General features: G+C 43.7%; 1 protein-coding gene across 3 annotated transcripts in view; it reads right to left on the minus strand.

Moving 5' to 3' along the window:
* TRAF5 (TNF receptor associated factor 5) overlaps positions 1–19,587 on the minus strand; it is a 28,760-nt gene extending 9,173 nt beyond the window's left edge. The window contains exons 1-5 of one of the 3 annotated variants that reach the window (XM_083733444.1): positions 19,470–19,587; positions 5,430–5,657; positions 3,453–3,510; positions 2,129–2,230; positions 268–432 (exon numbers count right to left, since the gene is read on the minus strand). In XM_083733444.1, coding sequence (XP_083589570.1) covers positions 268–432; positions 2,129–2,230; positions 3,453–3,510; positions 5,430–5,653 — 549 coding nt within the window. In that variant the 5' untranslated portion in view covers positions 5,654–5,657; positions 19,470–19,587. Of the gene's footprint in view, positions 1–267; positions 433–2,128; positions 2,231–3,452; positions 3,511–5,429; positions 5,658–7,994; positions 8,182–19,342 lie in introns of those variants that run through there. The other 2 variants (XM_083733445.1, XM_083733443.1) reach the window with 2 other exon arrangements.
* Positions 19,588–22,991: the final 3,404 nt, after the last annotated feature.

A 22,991-nucleotide genomic window follows, 5' to 3' on the forward strand; every position in this document is an offset into this window, starting at 1 on the left:
TATGCACAGACAATTCAGTCTGAGCTTATTGGCCTGCACCCAACACACCACAGCAGCCTGGGACTTGCAATGCTACACCTGATGCAGATATAACAGAGAAACAGAAGTGCATGTCGTCATCGTAGTTTAAGCTCTTCAAGACTGTGACAGAAACAAGAGGGAGAGCAATATATATATATTTATGAGATTGTTCATATATAGAGAGAGGGAAGAGTCACATTTAGGGTTTTCCACAGTGTTTTGGAGACATTTTTATGAACATCTTACCTTTAAATCAATTGAAGTCACAGGCTGTTTGCAGTACTGGCAAAGTTCCTTCCGATAGCTGCACTGCAAACCTAGGTGTTCTTGCAAATCCTTCCGAATAACTTTTTCACAACATCCTTCATTAGTGCACTGCACGCTTTCGAACAAACACTGTTGTAGGTGATCCTGTAAAGCAGAATCATGTACTACCATATATTACCTGCATCATAAACATCACCATAGTATGTACAGGACGCACATAAAACACACCGCATTTTGGGATCTGCAAGGAAGGTCAGATGTCTCTCTAAAAACCCCATAGTCTACAACATTGTGCCTATATTCTGTTGGTTTCTTGCACCTTTGGGCGTACAATCATGGGGTAATGCAGTGAGCCACAGCTTCTCAATAAAGCATTTGTTGTGGGGACAGTCACATCTCTCTCTTCCTCCATAAGCCTCTGCCTTTTCCTTTTCCATTGCCATGCACAAATCCTTCTGTTGTTGTTGGTTTCAGAGTCCTGCTTCCTTCTACTATGCCCTTTTAAAATGTGGGTTTTTTTTGGGGGGGGGGGTTATTGGGTTGTTTTTATTTTGATTATGTATTTTGTGGTTTTATATTTTGATTTTATTCTGTGAACCGCCCTGAGACCTCCGGGTATAGGGTGGTAGATAAATTCTAATTCTAATAATAATAACAACAGGAAAAGCTGGGGTAGAGCATCCGTCTTGTATACAGAAAGTCCCGAGTTCAATCCCTGGGATTTCCTGGTTGGGCTGGGAGGAACCCCTGTCTGTCCGAAACCCTGGAGAGCTGCTGCCAGCCAGAGTGGACAGTACTGGGCTACATGGACCAATGGACTGACTCAATATAAGGCAGCTTCTGATGTATTCATCTACTTAATTTCCTCCTTCTTCTCCCCCTGTGCTGTCCCCAAATCTGCCCCAGAGGGTTATTGTTCCATTATTCTATAGACTGTATTATTCTATATCCATTATTCTAAGCTGAGATTCCTATATTGCAGGGGCTGGACTAGATGACCTTCAGCGTCCCTTCCACCTCTGCCTACAAAACGTTTGCCTAAAGACCACATTGGTTTCTACCTAGGCATGTTCCTAGGCTTTTACACTCTGCTGTAAAGAAGCCCCCCCCCCCCCACTTTTAGATGCCCCAAATGCCAATATAAAGCACGTCTGGCACAATTAAGACAAGTTTCTTTTCTGTTCTTCCCTTTTGAGAAGAACACACAAATTTAATGTACAAATGGATAAAATGGGGTGTGTGTGTACCATTTACACCACCTTGAGCATCTTGGGGTGTGTGGGAAGGTGGCTTATAAATGAAATAAATAAGCTGTGGGTAGACAAGTTAAATTATTTGCATCCAATGTTCTTGCTCACTGCTGCCTGATTTATAAATCCATGTGCATAACATCACGTGGTAAGATCACAGAAGCTGCACTATTCACCTTGAACTTGCAGGGATTGGATGAGAAGAATACAGATGCTTCATGCTCCCCCACCCACCCTCCTATGCCCTCAGTACACATTTGGCAGGGTCAAAGCCAACGGCCTGGCTTTTTTCCACAACCACAGGAGATCTATTTAACAGGGAGAGAGAGGAAAAAACTGAGGTTCCAGTGAGTAAAACAAGCAGTTTAAGAGCAATGCAATATCAAGTCTTTTATTTGCAGTGCGATCCCACCCACACAGGCTGACGCTTCTTATACTCATAATGGGAAAATATATATTATGTTTAAAAAAGTATATTAAAAAAGAAAAAAGGGGGGGAAGTAGCTTTAGTAATAAGTGCAATTGCTTCACAAAGGCAGAAAGACATCAAAACTTGGCTCAATTGATACTAAGAGTTGAGGAATGCAAACCTGATATCGCCCCAGAGACGTTTTCGCATTACAGGCTGGTGAATTTCTGCAAAACACTTGCAAATTGAGAACTTCCCTTTTACAGCAATTGTCTTTGAAAACCTAAATAAAAAGAGTATAAAAGCTTATTTCAAAGCACACGCAGAAGGTCCATAATTCACTATAATCTTTTAAAACTTAATGAAAAGCCAATCTTGCTACAGAGGAAATTATGTGATAAACAAGTTTCCAGTGTTGAAGTTTGGGGAGTGAGGTTAATGCTAGTTTCAAATGCTTGAAGGGTCTAGAGGAGAGAGAGTAACTAGGCATCAGATGAGCATAAATTATATCAAACAAACCCCTTGAACAGGAAGGATTACGGTGGTGAAGAAATTTCAGCTCTCCTCCTCCCAACACACAGAATATCTACCCCAAGTTCCACACACAGCTCCATCTTCTCTGTTATTCAGGTTTGTTGTCTTTGAGTTCTCTCCAACCTGCAACTGCCCTATTGTGGAGGCGGGTCAGGGACAGCAGCCTTCCATTACTCAGACCCCACAATTGGCAGGGGAGGCCTTTTTGGGGGTGCCGCCGTAGGTCAGATGCTGCTGACCTGTGACTGGGCCATTTCAGTGTCAGTTTCCCATTTGTAGAATTGCCCTCCCTGTTCAGGTGTACTTCTCTCCCCGACTGTTGACTTCGGAGAAGTTTTTAAAACGTTCCTATTTACCCAGGCACCTGTCAATCCTGAAAATCACTGGTTTCCAGAATGTTTTAAGCCGATTTCAAAATTTATGATTACTGATGTGTTTGCTACCATGGATAAAGGGCAGGAAATAAACTGAATGAACGAACAGATAATTTTTCCACCCCTGCAGTAGTTGCTGTTTTATTTTCTGGGCATGAGGTCAAAGTGGTGGCTTTGAGCTACAAACCCTAAATGGCTTGAGATAGTATCTATTTTACAAGAAATGCCTCACCTCATAATACAGATCAGGATCATAAAGATCAGCCCAAAGGCTCTTGACTGTGTTAGCATGATGTGAAATCTTAACAGGAAGGGCTGGCAGGAAGCCATAAACTTGCTTCACAATTGTAAAACTCATTTCCCCCTAAAAACAGGAGTAGGAGGGGGAATAGATCTGGCCATTCCTGAGAGTTCTGGATTTCCAAGTTTGTTCTTCATGTTTTGATGATTAAAATTATTTAAACATTCTGGTATAAAAATCTCATTGGGCTTGAATAGATTCTTCACATACATTCAAATAATACTGCACACAAAAAATGTTGAATCGATCAACTCCCCGCACCCTCCAAAGAATGTAAACAAAAATTATTTTCTTACTTCATGTAGTTTTATTACTTCTTTGTCCACAGGACAGGTGGGTACAGCATTCAGTTCTCTAAAGAGATCAGAGGTTATATTTGGTTTTTAAAAAATCTGCTCTGGGGAAAGGATCAAAATTATATGCCTATTATAGCTGGCCCATTAAATTCCAGTTTTATCTGAACAAAAGAATTATTTTTAAGATCCCTCATCTTGCTGCATATTAGACCGGTGCCGATTTCAGCATACCCTTTTCTCAAAAATGTCCTCCTCACCCATTTTAAATGATTCTAGAGTCTGTTGGCTACACTCGCAGCACCTCTTTAAATTGGAGTCCCGCTGTCATGTTACCGTACAGAGAGCTAAAGGGAAATTGCAAGAGGAAATTAAATTAACAAAGCCGGCAACCTAACAAGTAGTTTAACTGAGCATTAAGTAATAACCGTCACAAAAATTGAGAGCACATAAAAATGCTAAGAACTGTGCAGAAGAGGAAAAACTGAATAAAAATCAACATAGTATCAAAGCAGTCCTGTTAAACAGGGGAGGGGAGCCTGTGATTCTATTGATGTTGCTGGATTCTCAACAATCCTAGCCAGCATGGACAGTGGTCAGGAATGATGGGAATTGTAGGACAACAACACATGGAAGGCTGTGGGCTCCCCACCCAGTGTTAAAACTATGTTATAGATCAGATATAAACAAAGGAAACTAGTAAGTCATTAAGCAAGGGCTGCTTCTTATTTATTTCATTTAAACCTACACCACACTATTGATCCCAGGACATGGTACGTCAATTATTTCTTTCTCATCAATAAGTCTTAAAACCCACACAACACAATCCTATGCATATTTATTTAGTGCTCAGAGGTTCTTACTTCCATGTAAATGTGCTCAGTCGTGCAGCATTAGGCTGCCATCCCATACCCTGTTATCTTGGGAGTAAACTTAATGGAAACAAATGGGAATTACTTCCAAGTAGACAAGCATATGATCGAACGGTTAAGTGACACTTTAGAATTACAGCATCTCAATTTCACTCTAGAAAGTAACTGTGCAGGCATTTCAGAAAGGAAGAAACCAGTATGACTCTGAAGTGAAACTTAGTGAATCAAAAGGGTGCTTTTACAAGACAGAGTTAAAGTTTCATTTTTCTACATCTCTTCTCTATGGCAAAGTCACACCAAGCCTGTAGCATTTTTATATCACTGCTATAATTTTTCAAGCGTTGTAAAGAGGGACTTCCCAGAAAGAAAAACCCACCAGCTTCTATGGGAAGCTGCAATAAGAAGCCTTATTTAAGATCACAACGCATCTAACATATGGACGTGAACCAGACAAAAGTGTATCCAATCCCCATTTGTTTTACTGAGGAGCGAAGTATGTGTTTAAAGGGCCTCCGTTGAAGTTAATGGGATTTCAGAATGTTTTAATATTGCACTGCTCATGCCTCAGATGTCCACAAAAAATTTAAAAAGTTGCCCTGGGAAAATGTGTTGACTAAAGCAAGAGGAAAACTAACACACCTTAGGATTATAGTAATGTGCTGTTCACATTGCTTGTGGAGTTGCAGGAATAATTAGGCTTGGCTGGGGTCCTCATGTGGCCCACAAATCTGTTTCCCCAAGCCACATCCATCAACACACACCCAAGATAATGCTGGGATCCAATTCACTTAGGAATTCCTGAGTGTAGCCAATCCAGAGTTTGTGGCTGCAAACACTGCTTTTGCAGTAGGGATCTTTCTTTGAAGCACAGCTCGAGTTCAAGCTTTCCGGAAGAGGAAGAATCAGGAACACATGATTATTTCCTTTGAAGTTGGGTCACCTGACACCAGGTGACTGACAGGCGGGCAGCACTACTCGCCTGCCAAAATGGTTTCCCACAATGGAATCCTGTTCCCCAGCCCTCACACAAACACAATTTACATAGTTTTCAGGGATGGAAAGGGAGGGTTTGGATCTGAATGTAAGAGAAGGAAGGGACATTTCTTACCTCAGAGAGACTATGCAACGCTGGCAAAATCTGTGCCCACATCCCGTCTGGTGAGGATTGTGAAGGACCAGGTGGCAATAGGCACATTTGTATCGTTCTTCTACGATTTCCACAAACTGATAGTCGGCATTAGGCTCAAAGTCTAAGGAAATGGCACTGGTAGAATTCTGCCGAATGTAGAGATTTGCTAAGTTGCCTGCAAGGTCTTCAGCGGCCATGGGCATAGAGCTACAAAGACAAGAATGAAGAGAGTGATGCTAGATGAGAACCTATCGTTATACTTTCCTCACATCTCAAGAGTATCAGGCTTGGAGCTACAAACAGCTCAATATGTACAGTCATGAGGGGAAAGGAAGCACACCCTCTTTGATTTCTGTGGTCCTTAATCCTTGCCTATATTTGAATGGGTCTGAACTAATTTATTCTCCCAGGGTGTATGTTTTACAGTATCACTCAGACATTAGCAGGGTGTGTGTATATATATATATATGCACATTTTCTTCAGTTTGCGTTCAAAGGACACAGAGTTCAAATGTGTAAGACAGGAAGCAAATGCTCTTTTATACGTTTCCTGCCTCAAACCCAAGTCATAACATATGGCATTTAACTTTCCACACACAAATGGTTCTTAAAAAAAACACCACACACACACTGTTCTACATCACTATCTTCTTAAAATGTCATTCAACATTGACAGGGACTGGGCACCTCAGAGATGAGATTTGAATAGGACTGCATAGCTCACGCTCTAAGCTTCTACATTAGCCGGGTTGTAGGTTGCCGGTGTTCCTTAATGAGACTTCCTCATTTAGGGGAAAGGAAGCAAGTCCAGTGGAAGAGCATCTGTTTTGCACACAGGCAGTCCTGAGATCCATCTCCAGCATCTCTAAGTAGGGTTGGAGATTTCCTCTGTGCCCAGAGAGTCACTAGTCTGCATATGTAAACACAAACTGAGCATAGAATCTATGATTCTATGAGATGGACCAGCAGACTGACTCAGTGTAACGCAGCTTCCTATGCTCCTACTGTGAAGAAATACCGTATTTTTCGCTCTATAAGATGCACCAGACCACAAGACGCACCTAGTTTTTGGAGGAGGAAAACAAGAAAAAAGTATTCTGAATCTCAGAAGCTAGAACAGCAAGAGGGATTGCTGCTTTCACTGCGCAGCGATCCCTCTTGCTGTTCTGGCTTCTGGGATAGCTGCGCAGCCTGCATTCGCTCCATAAGGAGCACACACATTTCCCCTTATTTTTTAAGAGGGAAAAACTGAGTCTTATAGAGCAAAAAATACGGTATAAGGCTGGAAGGGAGTAAGGGACTTTTTCCCTTCAGCAACTAGCAAGCTGACTCCCAAGTAACTCAAATCCCAGACCACTCCTCCTCCTTGCTTTTTCTGCCTGGAGGAAATGAACAGGGATTTTCCTTTGCAAAAATCCATCACAGGCTTAACAGACACCTTCAGAAACTAACAACAACAACAACAAAATTCTAAACATGTTACCAAATTACTCCAGAGAAGTAGCATGGTAGCCTGTGTATTCAGGTCAATTAAGAAACATTTTATGCTACAAATCAGATGCAGTTGTGTTTTGGGGTGCGATGGACAGCTTGCCAAGCTTTAGGTACTTGATTGGTTGAGGTTGCTAAATAAACCTGCAGAGGAAAACATTTGCTGCAGTTCAGTTTATATGCTAAATGCCTTTGCACAGCCCAGGAAGCTAAAAACACCCATAATGTGATCACTATTTGAAAAAAAACCCACACAGCACTAGACCTACAAACAAAAGTAAGGCTTTTTTTAAAGGGCAAATTTAATTTCTCTTTTTTTTTAAGGAACACTGCTAATTATTCCTTTGAATGCCTCATTAAAAATCCAGAGTCTAATTACCTTTCCCCAATATGAATTAAAACAAACTGCTGTAGGGACACTGCATATTAAGAATGCTTCATGTTTAAAGCACTGCATTGTTTTAACATGATTAAGGCTAAATTCAAAACGTGCATTTTTACACAAGCTAAAAAGGAACAAAGAATATAATGTACAGCATTTGCTTTGGCTTCATTGTTTTTTTCTAGCACTCCCTAATTTGCTGCTGTTTTTCTAATGGTTAATACCAATTAGTGCTTCTTTCTTCTTTTCTGCTCCCCATGTCTGTGATTTCCATATTGTAACAAACAAACAAGATGCGTGTTATTTACAAAAACAGCAGAAGTGGTTCTTGAGTTCTTGCATATTTATAGACATTAGAGACATGGAAATCAAGAGCTCCACAGCTCCTAAAAAGGAGCTTCACGTTGGAGCTACATTTTTAAATTAATGATGGTATTAAGTATTCCCATAAGAGTTGTGCACAGAGTTTAAGATGAGAGAACATACCAACATAATAAAACATTTTCTTGCTCCAATTAATGCAGAGTTTTTGTTTTCTTTTATGTAAGGACTTCTCAGTTTTTGGTATTTCAGTTTTTGTTTCCTTTTGTGCTATATATATATATATATATGAAATGCAAGGAACTTGCGCTTAACTGGGAGTTGAGCATATACAGCATTCAAAAACTTACCGTATAATCATATGCACATTTACTCCAAAGTCAACCCCAGTGTGCTTACGGGGGTTTTCTTCCGGGTAAGTGTGCACAGCCTGAAATTCTGTGGTGCCTTGCATAACAGCTGAACACACTGAAGATATTTAGGAATGACTCATTCTTGGAAATGTCAAAACTGTTAAGAAACTTGCACAGGCAGAATGCTGAAATTTGGTGTGCCTTTATTCTAAAATAACTTGATTGCTGAGAATCTGAAAACAGGATATTTTTGTCTTTTATGTTAATTCTACTGTGTCAAAAAGGGACAGCACAGAGCAAGCGAAACGTGTGGATGACTGGAAGGGTGAGAGCGTTCCTTCCTACACAACTCAAGGGCGGTACAAAGATATAGGGATGCGGGTGGCGCTGTGTTCTAAACCACTGAGCCTCTTGGGCTTGCAACGGAGTGAACTTGAAAGCACGCCAGTGCAAGTAGATAAATAGGTACTGCTGCGGTGAGAAGGTAAACACTGTTTCTGTGTGCTCTGGCTTCTGTCACTGTGTTCCGTTGCACCAGAAGCGGTTTAGTCCTGCTGGCCATGTGATCCGGAAAGCTGTCTGCGGACAAACGCCAGCTCCCTCGGCCTGAAAGCGAGATGAGTGCCATAACCCCATAGTCACCTTTGACTGGACTTAACCATCCAGGGGTCCTTTACCTTTATCTTTCTCCCCCCCCCCCCCAAAGATATGAAAGAGAAATTTGCACTGGCAACCCTGAACATATTCAAGCCGGCAGAATATAAACTGGGTTTACTATCCTAAGTAAAGGTTTGGATTAACTAATGAAAACCAGGGGACTACGTCTTCATTGCCAATAGTTATATATTTTTGAAACCATGATTTCCCAAGGGAAGAATAACTTGTTTTTTTAATTGCATCTTTCATATGGTTCAGACACACAAATCAAAATTAGCACCTAGTGTACCACTAATCCAGCAAACAGTGATTTGGCAAAGTTGTCATATGAGCAATCTGCCATGCATTTGAATTGCACCTCAGTGTGTGATGTCATGCATGCAATTGCCCCTTCTACTGCAGGCCAGGTATATCAGACAAAAGTGTTTTTGTTAATGGGAATCCACATGTTTCTCTGTTGGCTTTAGAGTTATTCTCTAAGTAGGGTAAGAGGACAAGCCTGTAAGTAAATTCCTACAATGAGGTGCTATGATACTTCTGTAAAGGAGGCATTGCATTATTGTATTAAATTGTGTGGGGTTTGGTTTTTTTAAAAAAAGCAACCCACAATTATTTTGATATGCTTGTCACTTTTGTATTATTCTCAGTTACATAAGAGTAGTCATCATTACACTGATTTTAAAATGAATAAATTAATAATCCACTTTCCCCATGAACTCAGAGTGGTAAACAACAAGTGCAAAGCACTTAAGGCTACTTGCAGAATTAAAAAAATAAAGTTCAAGAAAAGCACCATTAAAAAGTTAGAACTAAAAGATGGCGATGGCATGAGAATTCAGAAAAGGTGGACTTGTGCAAAAGTTTGTATTGCTTTAGCAAGCCTCTAAGGACACGCTTGAATTTTTGTACTAAGCATTTAAAGGTAAATGGACCATTAGGTCCAGTCGTGGCCGACTCTGGGGTTGCGGCGCTCATCTCATTTTATTGGCCGAGGGAGCCTGCGTACAGCTTCCGGGTCATGTGGCCAGCATGACTAAGCCGCTTCTAGCGAACCAGAGCAACGCACGGAAACACAGTTTACCTTCCCGCAGGAGTGGTACCTATTTATCTACTTGCACTTTGACGTGCTTTCGAACTGCTAGGTTGGCAGGAGCAGGGACCGAGCAACGGGAGCTCACCCCGTCGATTTAGGCAGGCCCGAAAGAAAATTTGTTTCTGCAAGTCAATCTGCCAAGAACCTTTTCCTTCCAGGTTCAAAGGTTTCCCTAGTATTCCTTGTTTTCAAAAGGCACCTTTAGTCTCTCTTCTCATATTTTAGGGCAAGTTGCTATAGTGACAGTGGTCACCATAACTATCAGGTAAATCCATCCTTGCCTCTGCTCTTTTCTTTTCTGACAATGGAGATCTCAGGAAGTTTTGACCACTGCTGGGCTGGATTTATGGAAGAGGCTAGATAGGTCCCATGATCCTTTTTTGCACCATCTGGGGGAGGGAGGGTCGGCGTCGGCATCGAGAGAGATCATTTTCATAATACAGCAGTAGTGCAGTCTATCAATTTCCTCCTAAATATCTCTTTTCAGCAGCCTGGCCTAGACCCTGCAATTCTCATAATATGTTGCTGGTTTGCTGATGATGCTGGCATTGAAGACAAAAGCTTTAAGTGATTCACCAAGGCATACAGCAATTTCCAAGAGGTCCACGGGGAGAAAAAGATTGAGAACTGCTGTCCCAGTCAATTTCACCCACAGCGAAGCACTTTATGGGAAACCTTTTTAAAAAATTCATATCTAGGCACACTGCCAATAAATGTCTCCTCTTCTGAGAAGAGCCCCAGGGAAAGCCCCAGGGATTAAACAGGGTCTGGGTCCAATAAATCTGGACAAATGAGAAACAGGTAGTAATCATTTAAGTTGTTTACCTTTCAATGTATCCTACTGCTATCAGTGCCTTGCAGACTTTAATCAAAGGAAATAGGAAGGAAATAGACAAGACTCGGTTTGCACACAGTGTGCTGCATCAGTAAGGACGGAGATGGAAATGATTACTGGCACAGATGTGAAATCAAGAACATGTGGACTTCTGAACAACCGTCAGGTGCGAATTACAAAAATAGTACTCAACAATAGTCTTTGTTTATAAAGAATGATAAGGGCACACAATCAGCCTGAAAGGGATAATGGAGACCCCAATATCATTGTATGAAGTCTAGAGAGAATGGTGTTTTAACTTTGTAAGAAGTCAAAAGGTAAATGTAGCATTCAAGTAGGAGGGCACTTAAGCAGCATAGTTTAAAAATGTTATCGATCAATACAGTGTAAGAGTACTACTAGGCTGCTAGTGTCTACTTAACAATGGATAAGGCCTGTATTCAAAAACCCCTATGCTATCTCTCACTCAGAGTTCTGAATATCAGTATCCCCCCATCTTTAGGAAAGCTATTGAGGTTTTTAAAATCAAACAAACTTTCATTTAAGCTTTTAATTTGCACATTTGTCTCCCTTTGCAGATTGCTTGGTGCTTCCATTCTGCATCTTAAATAGGTTTTAATCATATTTCTCCCTTTTTAGGCAAGCTGCAAGAAGATTGCATAAAGGCACACGCCAATTTGATATACAGAACTGCATGTACTCATCTAGCATCCTGACCAAGTATAAACAATTAAAGATAGCTCTTTAACAAGGAAGCCATAAAAAATTGTCAAATATTTTCCAGACTGTAGAAGCATATTGTGCATTTCTTAAAAGGGCTTTCAATTGGATGACTCCATGCTCTGGTATTATGAGGGGACGACTTCTTCCTACACATTTTCTCCACACCATGTGTATAATTTCCCACATCTCTAACATATCCCCCCAACCTCCCCAAAAAAGCTCCAGGCATGGTAACCTTCCCTTATAAGAGAGTTGTCTTTCTCTTCACTTTTCCCAGCTCTGCAATACCTTTTTATAGGTATGGCAGCCATAAATGAACACAGCATCCCAAATCTGGACAAACCATAGACTTGTATAGCCAAATTATGATACTAGCTGTTCATTTTCAGCCCCTCTCCTAATCTCTTAACTTTTTCACAGCTGCTGCACACTGGGTTGACAGGTTCATTCTTCATACTTCGGCGTACTTAACCCTGTCTCCTCCTAGACCAGGGGTACGCAACCTAAGGCCCGGGGGCCGGATCCAGCCCAATCGCCTTCTCAATCTGGCCCACGGATGGTCCGGGAATCAGCGTGTTTTTACATGAGCAGAATGTCCTTTTATTTAAAATGCATCTCTGGGATATTTGTGGGGCATAGGAATTTGTTCACCCCACCCCCAAATATAGTCTGGCCCACCACATGGTCTGAGGAACAGTGGACTGGTCAGCAGCTGAAAAAGGTTGCTGACCCCTGTCCTAGACACACCTTCCTACGTTGCTCCTGCTCTGTTCACCTGACAAGCGAACCAGAAGGGAGACAGACAGACCCCAGACAAAGGAGAAGGCTGTGAAGACTGGCTAAGCCAGACAGATGAATTATTATTAATATTTATTGGGTTTATATACCGTCCTATACTTGGGGGTCTCAGGGCAGTTCACAGAAATCAGTTTCCTATTGGCAGAAAGCTCTAATCTCGATCATTCTGATTCGCTTTACTTTAACTCAAATGAACCCATGGTTGTAATAAATGGATACCAAGATGAGTAAGCTCAGAGAAGAAGAAAACCAATTCTGAGTGCACTTAAGTCTGATTTGATTTCCATGTGAGCAATAAAAGCACAGGCGTTACACACACACACACACACACACACACACACACACCGGTTGCTACTGCGTATACACATGACACTGGGAAATAATTAATTCAATTCAAACCTGGAAATGGCAGAAGAGTGCTGGAGAGTCCTGATGGAGGATGTCATGGCAGCACAGCAACAGCTGCTTTTCCAAGTGTCCTCCAACCTGCCCCAGAGGTTCAATTCTAGTTATGGGTATTTTTGGATACAAATTGTAGGGTTCAAATTTTTGGTTCAGATTGTAGGGAGAGTGGCAGAGGTGGCATTTAAAGGATGTTCAGAGAGTGCTCGCTACTTGTGCAATTTTTGCTTATGTGCATGGGCACCCAGAACATGTCCTCCACATAAGTTGTGTTTTTTTTGGGAGGGGGAAACAGCTGTACACACTTAGTTTGAGCTGGATCAAGCCTGTATTTATGGTGAAATGATAAAGGAAAAGAGGAACCCTCTACAGGAGAGCTTATATTCTGGAAAACTCTACATATATATTAGATCTACAGCCATTCTTTAAGAAAAACCATGAGCTTGAAGATGTGTGCTCTGGAAATATAATCTGGCAATCTACAGGCATTATATTACAAAACTGAGTGAATATATTTTAGTCATATTCAGAGTAGACTCACTGAGAGCAATTGATTTGTTGATTCATTTCAACAGGCCGGCTCCAAGTCTGACTAACACCAAATATCACACATTGTTCCTGAGTAATGGTGGCGCTGTGGGTTAAAGCCTCAGCGCCTAGGACTTGCCGATCGAAAGGTCGGCGGTTCGAATCCCTGCGGCGGGGTGCGCTCCCGCTGCTTGGTCCCAGCGCCTGCCAACCTAGCAGTTCGAAAGCACCTCCGGGTACAAGTAGATAAATAGGGACTGCTTACCAGCGGGAAGGTAAACGGCGTTTCCGTGTGCGGCTCTGGCTCGCCAGAGCAGCGATGTCACGCTGGCCACGTGACCCGGAAGTGTCTCCGGACAGCGCTGGCCCCTGGCCTCTTAAGTGAGATGGGCGCACAACCCCAGAGTCTGTCAAGACTGGCCCGTACGGGCAGGGGTACCTTTACCTTTACCTTTTTAATGGTTAAGCATCCTAAAAAGTCCAAACCTGTTCACACAACACTTTTTGCCTTATTTAACTATCACACCCTGGACTGTAAGCACCTGGGACATTCTAAATCAATCAATATCAGGTCTTTTTTCCAGCTGGAAGTCTCCGGAACTCAGTTCCAGCACCTCTCAAGTGGGCGCCATTGCCATTCTAAGAGAACAAGGGAGGTGTTTATGGTGAGCTCCGGCACCTCTTTTTCTTGATGAATATGATTAAAGGCTATTAAAACACTGGAAAGCAGAAATCAGTCAACCATGACTCTAGAATGCTTCATACTAAAAACAGTTGAAACAATGCATTTTCCCCTTTTCCTATTCTTGATCAGGAACAATACATCTTTAGTTATTCCCTTCAGGGATTCGATAGGTACTCACAATTCTTCCTACAACACAGTTTCCTCTAAAAGACTTACTTGATTCTTTTTTATTCTCTCAAGATTACTCCATTTCATACAATGGTTTTAGTCACAGCACCATAATCATGAGTCTTTATGTTGGTTTAAAAAAAAAAAAGCTGTAAAAGAAACTCTGAAAGACACCCACCTGTAAAGGAACTGTAGAACAGTTCCTGTTTATTACCCCTTGGTCAACTACAAGCCATCCATTACTGCTTCATTACTGACTTTCTTCAGAAGTTCATTTTTAAAATGAACCCACACCCCCAGTTTAGAAGTATTGCTATTTTCAGTTTGTCAGTTGGTGGGCAGCGGGAGGAAAACATCAGAATGAGGCACATAAAATGATGCCATTAGCTTAAGTCTCAAATGTTACTACTAGATGTCTCAAGCATTAAAATATATTAAAAGGTTACGAGTACCCCAATTGTTGCTTATCTCCTGTATACCTTTATTCTGTTGTTTCATATGAATCTCTCCCCCCCCATTTTTCATTACGGTTTTCACAATACAATAAAATAGTATCTAGAACAAACATAATCAAAAAGATGAAAAAGACAGAACAAGAAAAGAAAGAGAACAGAGAGAGATAAGAAACATTTAAAGTAACACCAATAATAATAGTAATACAGTGGTACCTCGGGTTACATATGCTTCAAGACGCTTCAGTTCAGGATGAGAACAGAAATCGTGCTCCAGCGGTGCGGCAGCAGCAGGAGGCCCCATTAGCTAAAGTGGTGCTTCAGGTTAAGAACAGTTTCAGGTTAAGAACGGACTTCCAGAACAAATTAAGTACTTAACCCGAGGTACCACTGTTTGGGGTTGAGACGCTCATCTCGCTTTCAGGCCGAGGGAGCCGGTATTAGCCCATAGACACTTTCCGGCTCATGTGGCCAGCATGACGAAACCGCTTCTAGTGCAACGGAACATCGTGACGGAAACCAGAGCGCACGGAAATGCCGTTTACCTTCCTGCCACAGCAGTACCTATTTACCTACTTGCACTGGCATGCTTTCGAACAGCTAGGTTGGCAGGCCCTGGGACAGAGCAACGGTTTAGCCCACAGCACCACCAGCGTCAATAAAGCATATAGCCCTCTGTCCTAGCTTTCCCCTTAATCTTCAATCCACATACAGTGGAACCTTGGTTAACTTAATTCGTTCTGGAGGTCCGTTCTTAACCTGAAACTGTTCTTAACCTGAGGTACCACTTTAGCCTCCCGCTGCCACAGTCATGCGATTTATGTTCTCATCCTGAAGCAAAGTTCTTAACCCGAGGTACTATTCCTGGGTTAGCGGAGTCTGTAAACTGAAGCGTCTGTAACCCGAGGTACCATTGTACAAATAAGTAGTCTTCTCAGCTTCCCCTTCCTTAGCCTCACACCTTGAGGAAAACCTACTCTGCCCTGTCTCTCACTCAGGTCCCTCTTTATCACCTCTCTTATGTAGCTTCATTTAATTTATATGAATCTCAACTCTATGTGCCCTATGTGTTATGAAGTTTTCACTATTTTACAGTAATAAGTGGGTAGAGGTCATGACCAAAATAAGCACACAAGCATTATCTTTAAGGTTCTTACTTGATGATCAAGCTTCTCCTACTACTTGGTATGACGGTGTCAATTATCTCAGGCTCACCCACAGGCTTCACTTACAGTTATCTGCTCAGACCATAAGTGTTAAGCAAGCAGCATTTGTTTCAGCAATACTTACTTCAAAGCACGCATGTTCAGGATTTCAGCTCAAAGCTCTATTGCTTCAAGAAACAGTACCAATTACATCACAAAAATACCACCCATGTACATTTATCGTCTCTCTGACTTCTTTAAATACGAGAGAAGGCAGCGAGAAAATATTTTTTTCTCCACTATTTCTTGATTTTAATGTTCCTCCCACCAAATTTTGGATCTAGGTTCCTGTAAACTCATCACTTTATCTTAAGCATTTCATACATGAGATTGGTATTACACTATTTTCTTTTTTAAAATGCTCATCTTGGAAACATTTTATTTACACATACTTCTCCAGTCTTTATTACAAGAAGAATGGATTCTATGAAAATGAGTAAACCTGTCTGAAGCAGAGGAAGGCACATGTTTCAATAAACAGTAAATTAGTAATGATGTGGTAAAAGTAATATAATGCAAAGCTGCAAATGGCAGACAATGCGTAGCAAAATTTACATATTGGACTAAATCTTATGATTCCCCAAACAACAATGCAGATGTTTCACCCACCAATATCTAGGACACTGAAGTAGTTATTAAATAAAAATTTAATACAGGATGGAAGCTCGCAAAGAAGTCAACTATGTTCTCAAGCAGCTGACACTTGAAAAAGTGGTGAAAAGTGGTAAAAGGTAAAAAGATAAAGGTAAAGGAATCCTGGATGGTTAAGTCCAGTCAAAGGCGACTATGGTGTTGTGGCACTCATGTCGCTTTCAAGCCGAGGGAGCCGGTGTTTGTCCACAGACAGCTTTCCAGGTCATGTGGCCAGCATGACTAAACTGCTTCTGGCACAATGGAACACCGTGACAGAAACCAGAGTACATGGAAATGCCATTTACCTTCCCGCCGCAGAGGTACCTGTTTATCTACTTGCACTGTTGTGCTTTCAAACTGCTAGGTTGGCAGGAGCTGGGACAGAGCAATGGGAGCTTACCCCGTCGCGGGATTCGAACTGCCAACCTTCTGACCAGCAAGCCCAAGAGGCTCAGCAGTTTAGACCACAGCGCCACCCGCTCCCTCTTAAAAAAATAATAATTTGCATTTCCCTCTCACCTTTCTCTCCAAGGAGCTTTGTGAGTTAGCTTAGTCTGAGAGGCAGTGTCTGGCCCAAGATCACCCACTGAGCTTAATGGCCAAGTGGGGATTTGAACCCCCGTCCCTCACAGCTTCTAGCCTGGCACTCTAACTATTACACGACACTGGATGCCTCACTAGAGTCCGGAAGCTCTCATCTAACCTGCAACGCCTCACCCCATGAGAGCCACGATCTGCTACTAAGATTACAGACTTTCATTTACCAATGTGGGAGAAAACAACTCAAAGCAAGAGCAGGAAATAGCTTTTTATTGAAACCCTTTAAAGAGCTCCAATGCATTTTGAGCTGCAAACAGCTTCTTATTTGAGGGAGGAGGGTAATGACACACTGAATTTATTTGACTGATGGTGAGCTCCATTTATAAAGAGTCTGTTTACCAAAAGTAGATGTATATATAGCCTTTTCCTACATGAAGTAACACTGCTGCCCAGGAATTCAGAGTGTGTGAACCGCTGGTACTCAGGGACCTTATTTCCCCATCTCAGTGTGCTAACTCCAAACCCTCATATCTATATGCAGTACCACAAGAATCATGATTTGATAAAGAAAATTACAGATTTTCCGTTACAGCACAATCTATTCTGGACTTGCTTTATTTACAGCTTGTGCATTCCCAAAGTAGATGAATTCCTTCATGTACCCTTCTGTCATCAAAAGTTAATACTGGTTCTTGTCTCCTGGAAGAAATGCAAATGCTAACCACAGACAGAGACAGCCAATGGCCAATAAAGTCTTTAATATTTCCTGAATGACTATAATCCAGTACAAATACCATATTTAGGTGTACACAAAGAACAGCAACCTAATGGTTTCAGAGATTTTCCCCCATCTGCAACACGAGCCTAATTTGTCAAGAAACATTCACAGCAGCTGTCATTCGCTTCTTGCTCTCTGGGGTTTTTAAATTGATGCCGCTGGTCCTATTCCCCTTGAATCTCACAAAGCCCCATTTGCAATATTCAGTAAATTACAGTGCATTTGGATTTGAAAAAGGAAAAAAATGCAGCATGTGAATTGCACAGACCTTATAACATGATCTGGAAGATTGTGCTAGTTTGAATGTTCAGCTTTATACATAATTAACAGCTTGCCTCAATGCATTTTTTATTTATGTTATTTTATACACTGAGGTGGGCACTTTTAAACAGAACCAAGGTTAGGGCTGCAGCTCTGTGCCTATTTACATGGCCTCAGCAAGCCCCAGGGACTTACTACATGTATAGTAGGATCACACTATTGTTGAGGCCACTGAGAAACGAGTCTAAAAAAGCTAAAAATATAAAGTTATTCCAAGTCCTCCTGCCTACTAGCACAATACCATCTTTCCCAAGATTTCCTGCATCACCGGGAGAGAACTCATCATACAAACCTATTCACCACACAGGTGACATTTCACTTTCATAAAGCAATTACTGCCATGTGGAGAAGCAGGACAAGAGCAGATTCTCTCAGAGCCCAAGAACTCCAACCTCAGGTGTACAAAGCAACAACAAACGACACAAATAGTTATGGCTCCACAGAGATTATACAGAGAAATCAAATCTCTGCCTAGGGTTCTAGAACACTATTTTAATCTGTCTATGGGCCACATCACCTCCTCACCACATAAAGGGTTATTCCTTTACTGCAATCTGATATATTCAGTTTGCTGAGGATCAGTCCCACTAAACTCCAGACTTGCTTCTGAGGAGACATGTACAGAATTCCACTGTGCAGCCCAGCCTTCTCTCACAGACATGGTGGATAATGATGATGACTTTTTCTCTCCCTTTCTTTTCAGAAAAGCCTCCAAACTTCCTAAAGTGCTTTTGTTCCGTGAGCTGGGTGCCTTCACACCCACCATTTTGAGTAACTGTCAGGTTCCCTTGAACAGAAAAAGAGGGACAGTGCAAACAAACCTGTGTTGGAAACAAGTTTATTTAACTGTTTCTGGCCCAGACCAAAATCTAAGTACACTTACCCGGGAGGAGGTACCACTGAGCCTAAAGGGCTTTTACTTCTGAGTCAGATTAGACTACATGCATGCAATTTTAGCACTATCCCCCCCCCCCCAGGGAATAACCCAAGTTCTATAGGGCTTGCTTCTACCTAAACATACAAAATTAGCTATGCCACATAGCTGTCAACCTCCCTTTTTTTGGAAATTCCCTTATTCCAGCACCGTTCCCCGCTGCTTCCTGCTGCTGTCCCGGATTGTTAGATATCCCGTAGATTGTCCCCGGGACAGGTGAGGCTGCTGACAGTGGCGTAGCGTGGGTTGTCAGCACCCGGGGCAAGGCAAGTAATTTGCACCCCCTAACCCGTGGATTTGCGCCCCCTAACCCTAACCCCCAGATGTTGCGCCCGGTGCAGCCGGCCCCCCCTGCACCCCCACGCTACGCCACTGGCTGCTGATCCCTTATTTTCGAGGCTGCTGATCCCTTATTTTCAAATCTGAAAGTTGACAGCTATGCATTGACACGAACGCTGTAGACTAGCATTCACAGCAAACGGACACCAGCTCATCCGGAAGCAACAGAACACTAAATTAAAAGGCAAGCCATATAGCTGGGTAATAACACCCACTCCCGACCATTCTCTAACTACAGCACCACCCTGACTCACCTGTGCCGCCCCTTTCAGGTCCTCGTCTGGGGGGCTTCAAAGGCCACACAAGCTCCCGCCCGCTTTCCGTCCCTCCACCGCAGCCTCCCCGCGCCTCTCGAGAGAAACCCAAGACTGAGGCACTTACTCACGCAGCGCTCCGGGTCCGCCCAAGCAGCTGTTCTAGTCGACTCCAAGCAAGCCAATAGCAACGGAGCTCCGTCTCAGGAGCACGTGGGGAGAAAACCCGGCGGGCCGGGGAGGGGCGCAGGGCTGACGTAGGCGCCCACGCGGGGCCGGCCCTACCACTGGGTGGAGCCAGGCAGCTCCCTCAGCTCGGGGCTTTTGCCGCCTGCATATCCTTTATTTTGTACCGCCCAGGAAGAACCACTCCCCTGTCCTGCCAGAATGCCTTGGACAGCTTTTGTTATTCCGCCTCAGAGGGCGACTGCCTTCGGGTGCGAGTGGTGGGCGGGGTACACGTGTCCTGGCCCTTCGCACGTTCCTCGCATGCCCGGCTGTTCTTTTGTTCTCCTCCCTACACGCGCGGGTGCCTTCAGTGGACAAAGGCGAACGAGCGCGCGAGCTCCAGCCAACCCGCCCGCCTGCCTTCCCCGCCCGTGTTTACTCGGAAGTAAGTGCCATTAAGTTGCACGGCGCTTACTCCCCGGTGCGCAGAACGGCGGCCGGCTGGACTCGCCTCCTCGCCGCCCTCCGACTTACCGGGGCGGCTGGCCAAGGCAGCTGCGCGCTGTTCCCGGGGAGCAGAGCCCCTTCCTCCCGCAGCCCGGCCGGGCGGAGGGAACTTTTTCCTGCTGCCGAGCCGCTTGGGAGACGGAGGTGCATGGAAAGGCCTCGCGGTTTCCCGAGAGGAGAGCAGGCCTCCTCTTTCCCCGCCAGCCGCCCCCTCTCGCGCTTCCTCGCCGGGGCTTTCAGTTTCATGGCAACTGAACGAGTCACGCTGCCTTCTGGGAAGAGGAGCGGGGTAGAGTGGAAGGGGCTTTCCCAAGGTAGGCTTCCCCACAGCCTGGAAACCGAATCTGCTCTGTTCTGTGCTTCTTGATCTTCTCTCAAGCCAGCGCGCTTAGATTTCCAGGGCGATTTGGATGCACTTTCTTCCCGAGTGTGCCTCTTGAGGAACCGGGGATGGGAATCCCGAGGGAGGAAAACACACCGCGCTCTTGCGCTCGCGTCCTGCTTGCGAGTTGCTCCTTTGCATCAGTTGAGACGCCGGGAGAGCAGAGCGCTGCACTGGCTGGGCCTTCTGAGCCCGCAGAATATAAAGCATATACTATAGCAATGCACGTTTAAATAGGAACCGACGCACTCGGACTCTGCGATCAGCATCGGAGGCCCTTCTTGGTGTGCCTCGTCCACCAGTGGTCCAGAGGGTGGCAGCACGGAAAAAGGGCCTTTTTGGCGTTGGCTCCAGCTTGTGGACCGCTCTCCCTTGACAATGCCGGATTTAAGGGATGCAAAACAACAACAAAACCCCTATTTATACATACGCATTTACATTTAAACCCATATTTGCTGAGAAGATTCATTAAAAAGTAATGAATTATTGTGAAAATAATAAATGTTCAGCGTGGGGACCTTGTTCAGGGTGGCATGTTGCCAAAGTCTGCCCCTGCCCAGCAAGGGAGGGTTACCTGGCACCTTCATTATGTTATATTTAGGCACCAGGCAAAAACATCTTCTCCCAGGCCTTTAGTTAATTAAACTATCTATATAGCCTTTTAAACCAGGGTGGGATATTTTTTGTTTTATCATGGCATGGATTTTTGTGTTTCTATATTGCAAACCGCTGTGATCTTCAGATGAAGGGTAGCATAGAAACTAATAACTTCCGCCACAGGAAGTGATAGAGATATTGTGCTAAGGGGCACATTTCCTTTGGGGGGCAACCTTCCACTGACAGCCTGTCAGGGCTGCATGTGGCCAGAGGCAAAAGTGATAAGATTTGGATTGTACGTACACTACATTATAGGTGCATAAACATCAAGGGGTTTCTTTATACATAAATCTCTTCAACCAGGAGACTCTGTCACAGTTCAAGGACACATTCCAGCTAGACAAAGTACTCCAAGGCGGTGTGGAGCAGGGCTGGTGAGGGGCAAAGCCAGAGTAGTCTTGAGGTGGGGGCCTCACTGAATCCCTGGGCCTGAGGTTCTCTAGCCTGCTGTTCAGGCTTGTATTTATTTGTAAGCAAGTCCCACTGTATTTAAGGAAGTTACGTAAAAAGATTGTTCTTTTTAAGTCATGTAGTCGATCTGAAAATAAAGGCTGCAGTCCTGTGCACATGCACCAGGGAGTACCGGTAAGTGCCATTGAAAACAATGGAATTTCCTTCTGAGTGTGCATGCATAGGCTAGGGGTCATTAGGAAAGCGGCTGAAAATAAAGTTACCAAATTTTAATGCATTACAATTACTATGGACTGACTGCAGTTGGAACACTGCAGATGTCTTCTCACCTCAAAAAAGGATATTGTCGAGCTGGAAAAGGTTTGGGAAAGGGCAACCAAAAAGATCAAGCAGATTGAACGTAGAACATGAGATTCTTAATCTCAGGATCGTGGATTCAAGCCCCACGCTGGGCAATTCCTGAATTGCAGCGAGTTGAACTAGGTGACCCTCGTGGTCCCTTCCAACTCTACAATTCTATCTAAAGAGAAAAGGTTAAAATATTTGGGGCTTTTTAGAGACAAGGTAAGAGGGGACATGATAGAAGTATAAAATTATGGGATTGTGTGGAGAAAGTGGATAGACATACTAGTACAGTGGTACCTCTGGTTACATACTTAATTTGTTCCAGAGGTACGTTCTTAACCTGAGGTACTGCTTTAGCTAATGGGGCCTCCTGCTGCCGCTGCCGCTGTACAATTTCTGTTCTCATCGTGAGGTTAAGTTCCGGGTTAGCGGAGTCTGTAACCCAAAGTGTTTGTAACCCGAGGTACCACTGTAATTGAGGCCAATCAAGGAAACCGAATGTTGAAAGATTCAGGACAGACAAAAGAAAGTACTTATTCACACAGCATATAGTTGAACTATGGACTTTGCTCCACGTGGCAGTGATGGCCACCAATTTGGATGGCTTTAAAAGATCAGACCAATTCATGGGGAAGACCATCAATGGCTAGTAGGCACCATGGATAGGTTCGTCTCCACTGTCCAGTGGCAGTGCCAACTGAATAGCAGTTGCTGGTGGTCACAAGTGAGAGCGCTTTTGCACTCAGGTACTCCTCTGTGAGAATGATGGACTAGATGGGCCTTTGGCCTGATATAGCAGGATTCATTTGTTCTTACGCTCTGCTATTACATACTGTCAGGACTGCCGCTAGGTCCCAGCTCACAGAGGACCAACGCCCAGTGGATGTTATATACAAAAGTCTTTATTAAAGTTTAGTTTCCATTTCCAAGCTCTGGGCGCACAGACCCACGTCTCGACGCTAGACCGGCTAAGTCCCCTCTGACTCACTGCTCCACCCACACCAGTTTAAGATTCTAGCCCGGCTCCACCTCTTACACTGTTCTTTCCTTCGCTGGGTCCTTCTGCCCTCTGGGGTTCCCTCCTTCCTGGACTCCTCTGACGCTGAGCCTCCTGAGTCTTGCCCCTCCCTCCGGCGGGCTTTAGGACCTGGCTCCCTTCCCGGGCTCCCCGCTGTGCCG

Source organism: Podarcis gaigeae, assembly GCF_964106915.1.
Source record: "Podarcis gaigeae genome assembly, chromosome: 3".
Lineage (NCBI taxonomy): Eukaryota > Metazoa > Chordata > Lepidosauria > Squamata > Lacertidae > Podarcis > Podarcis gaigeae.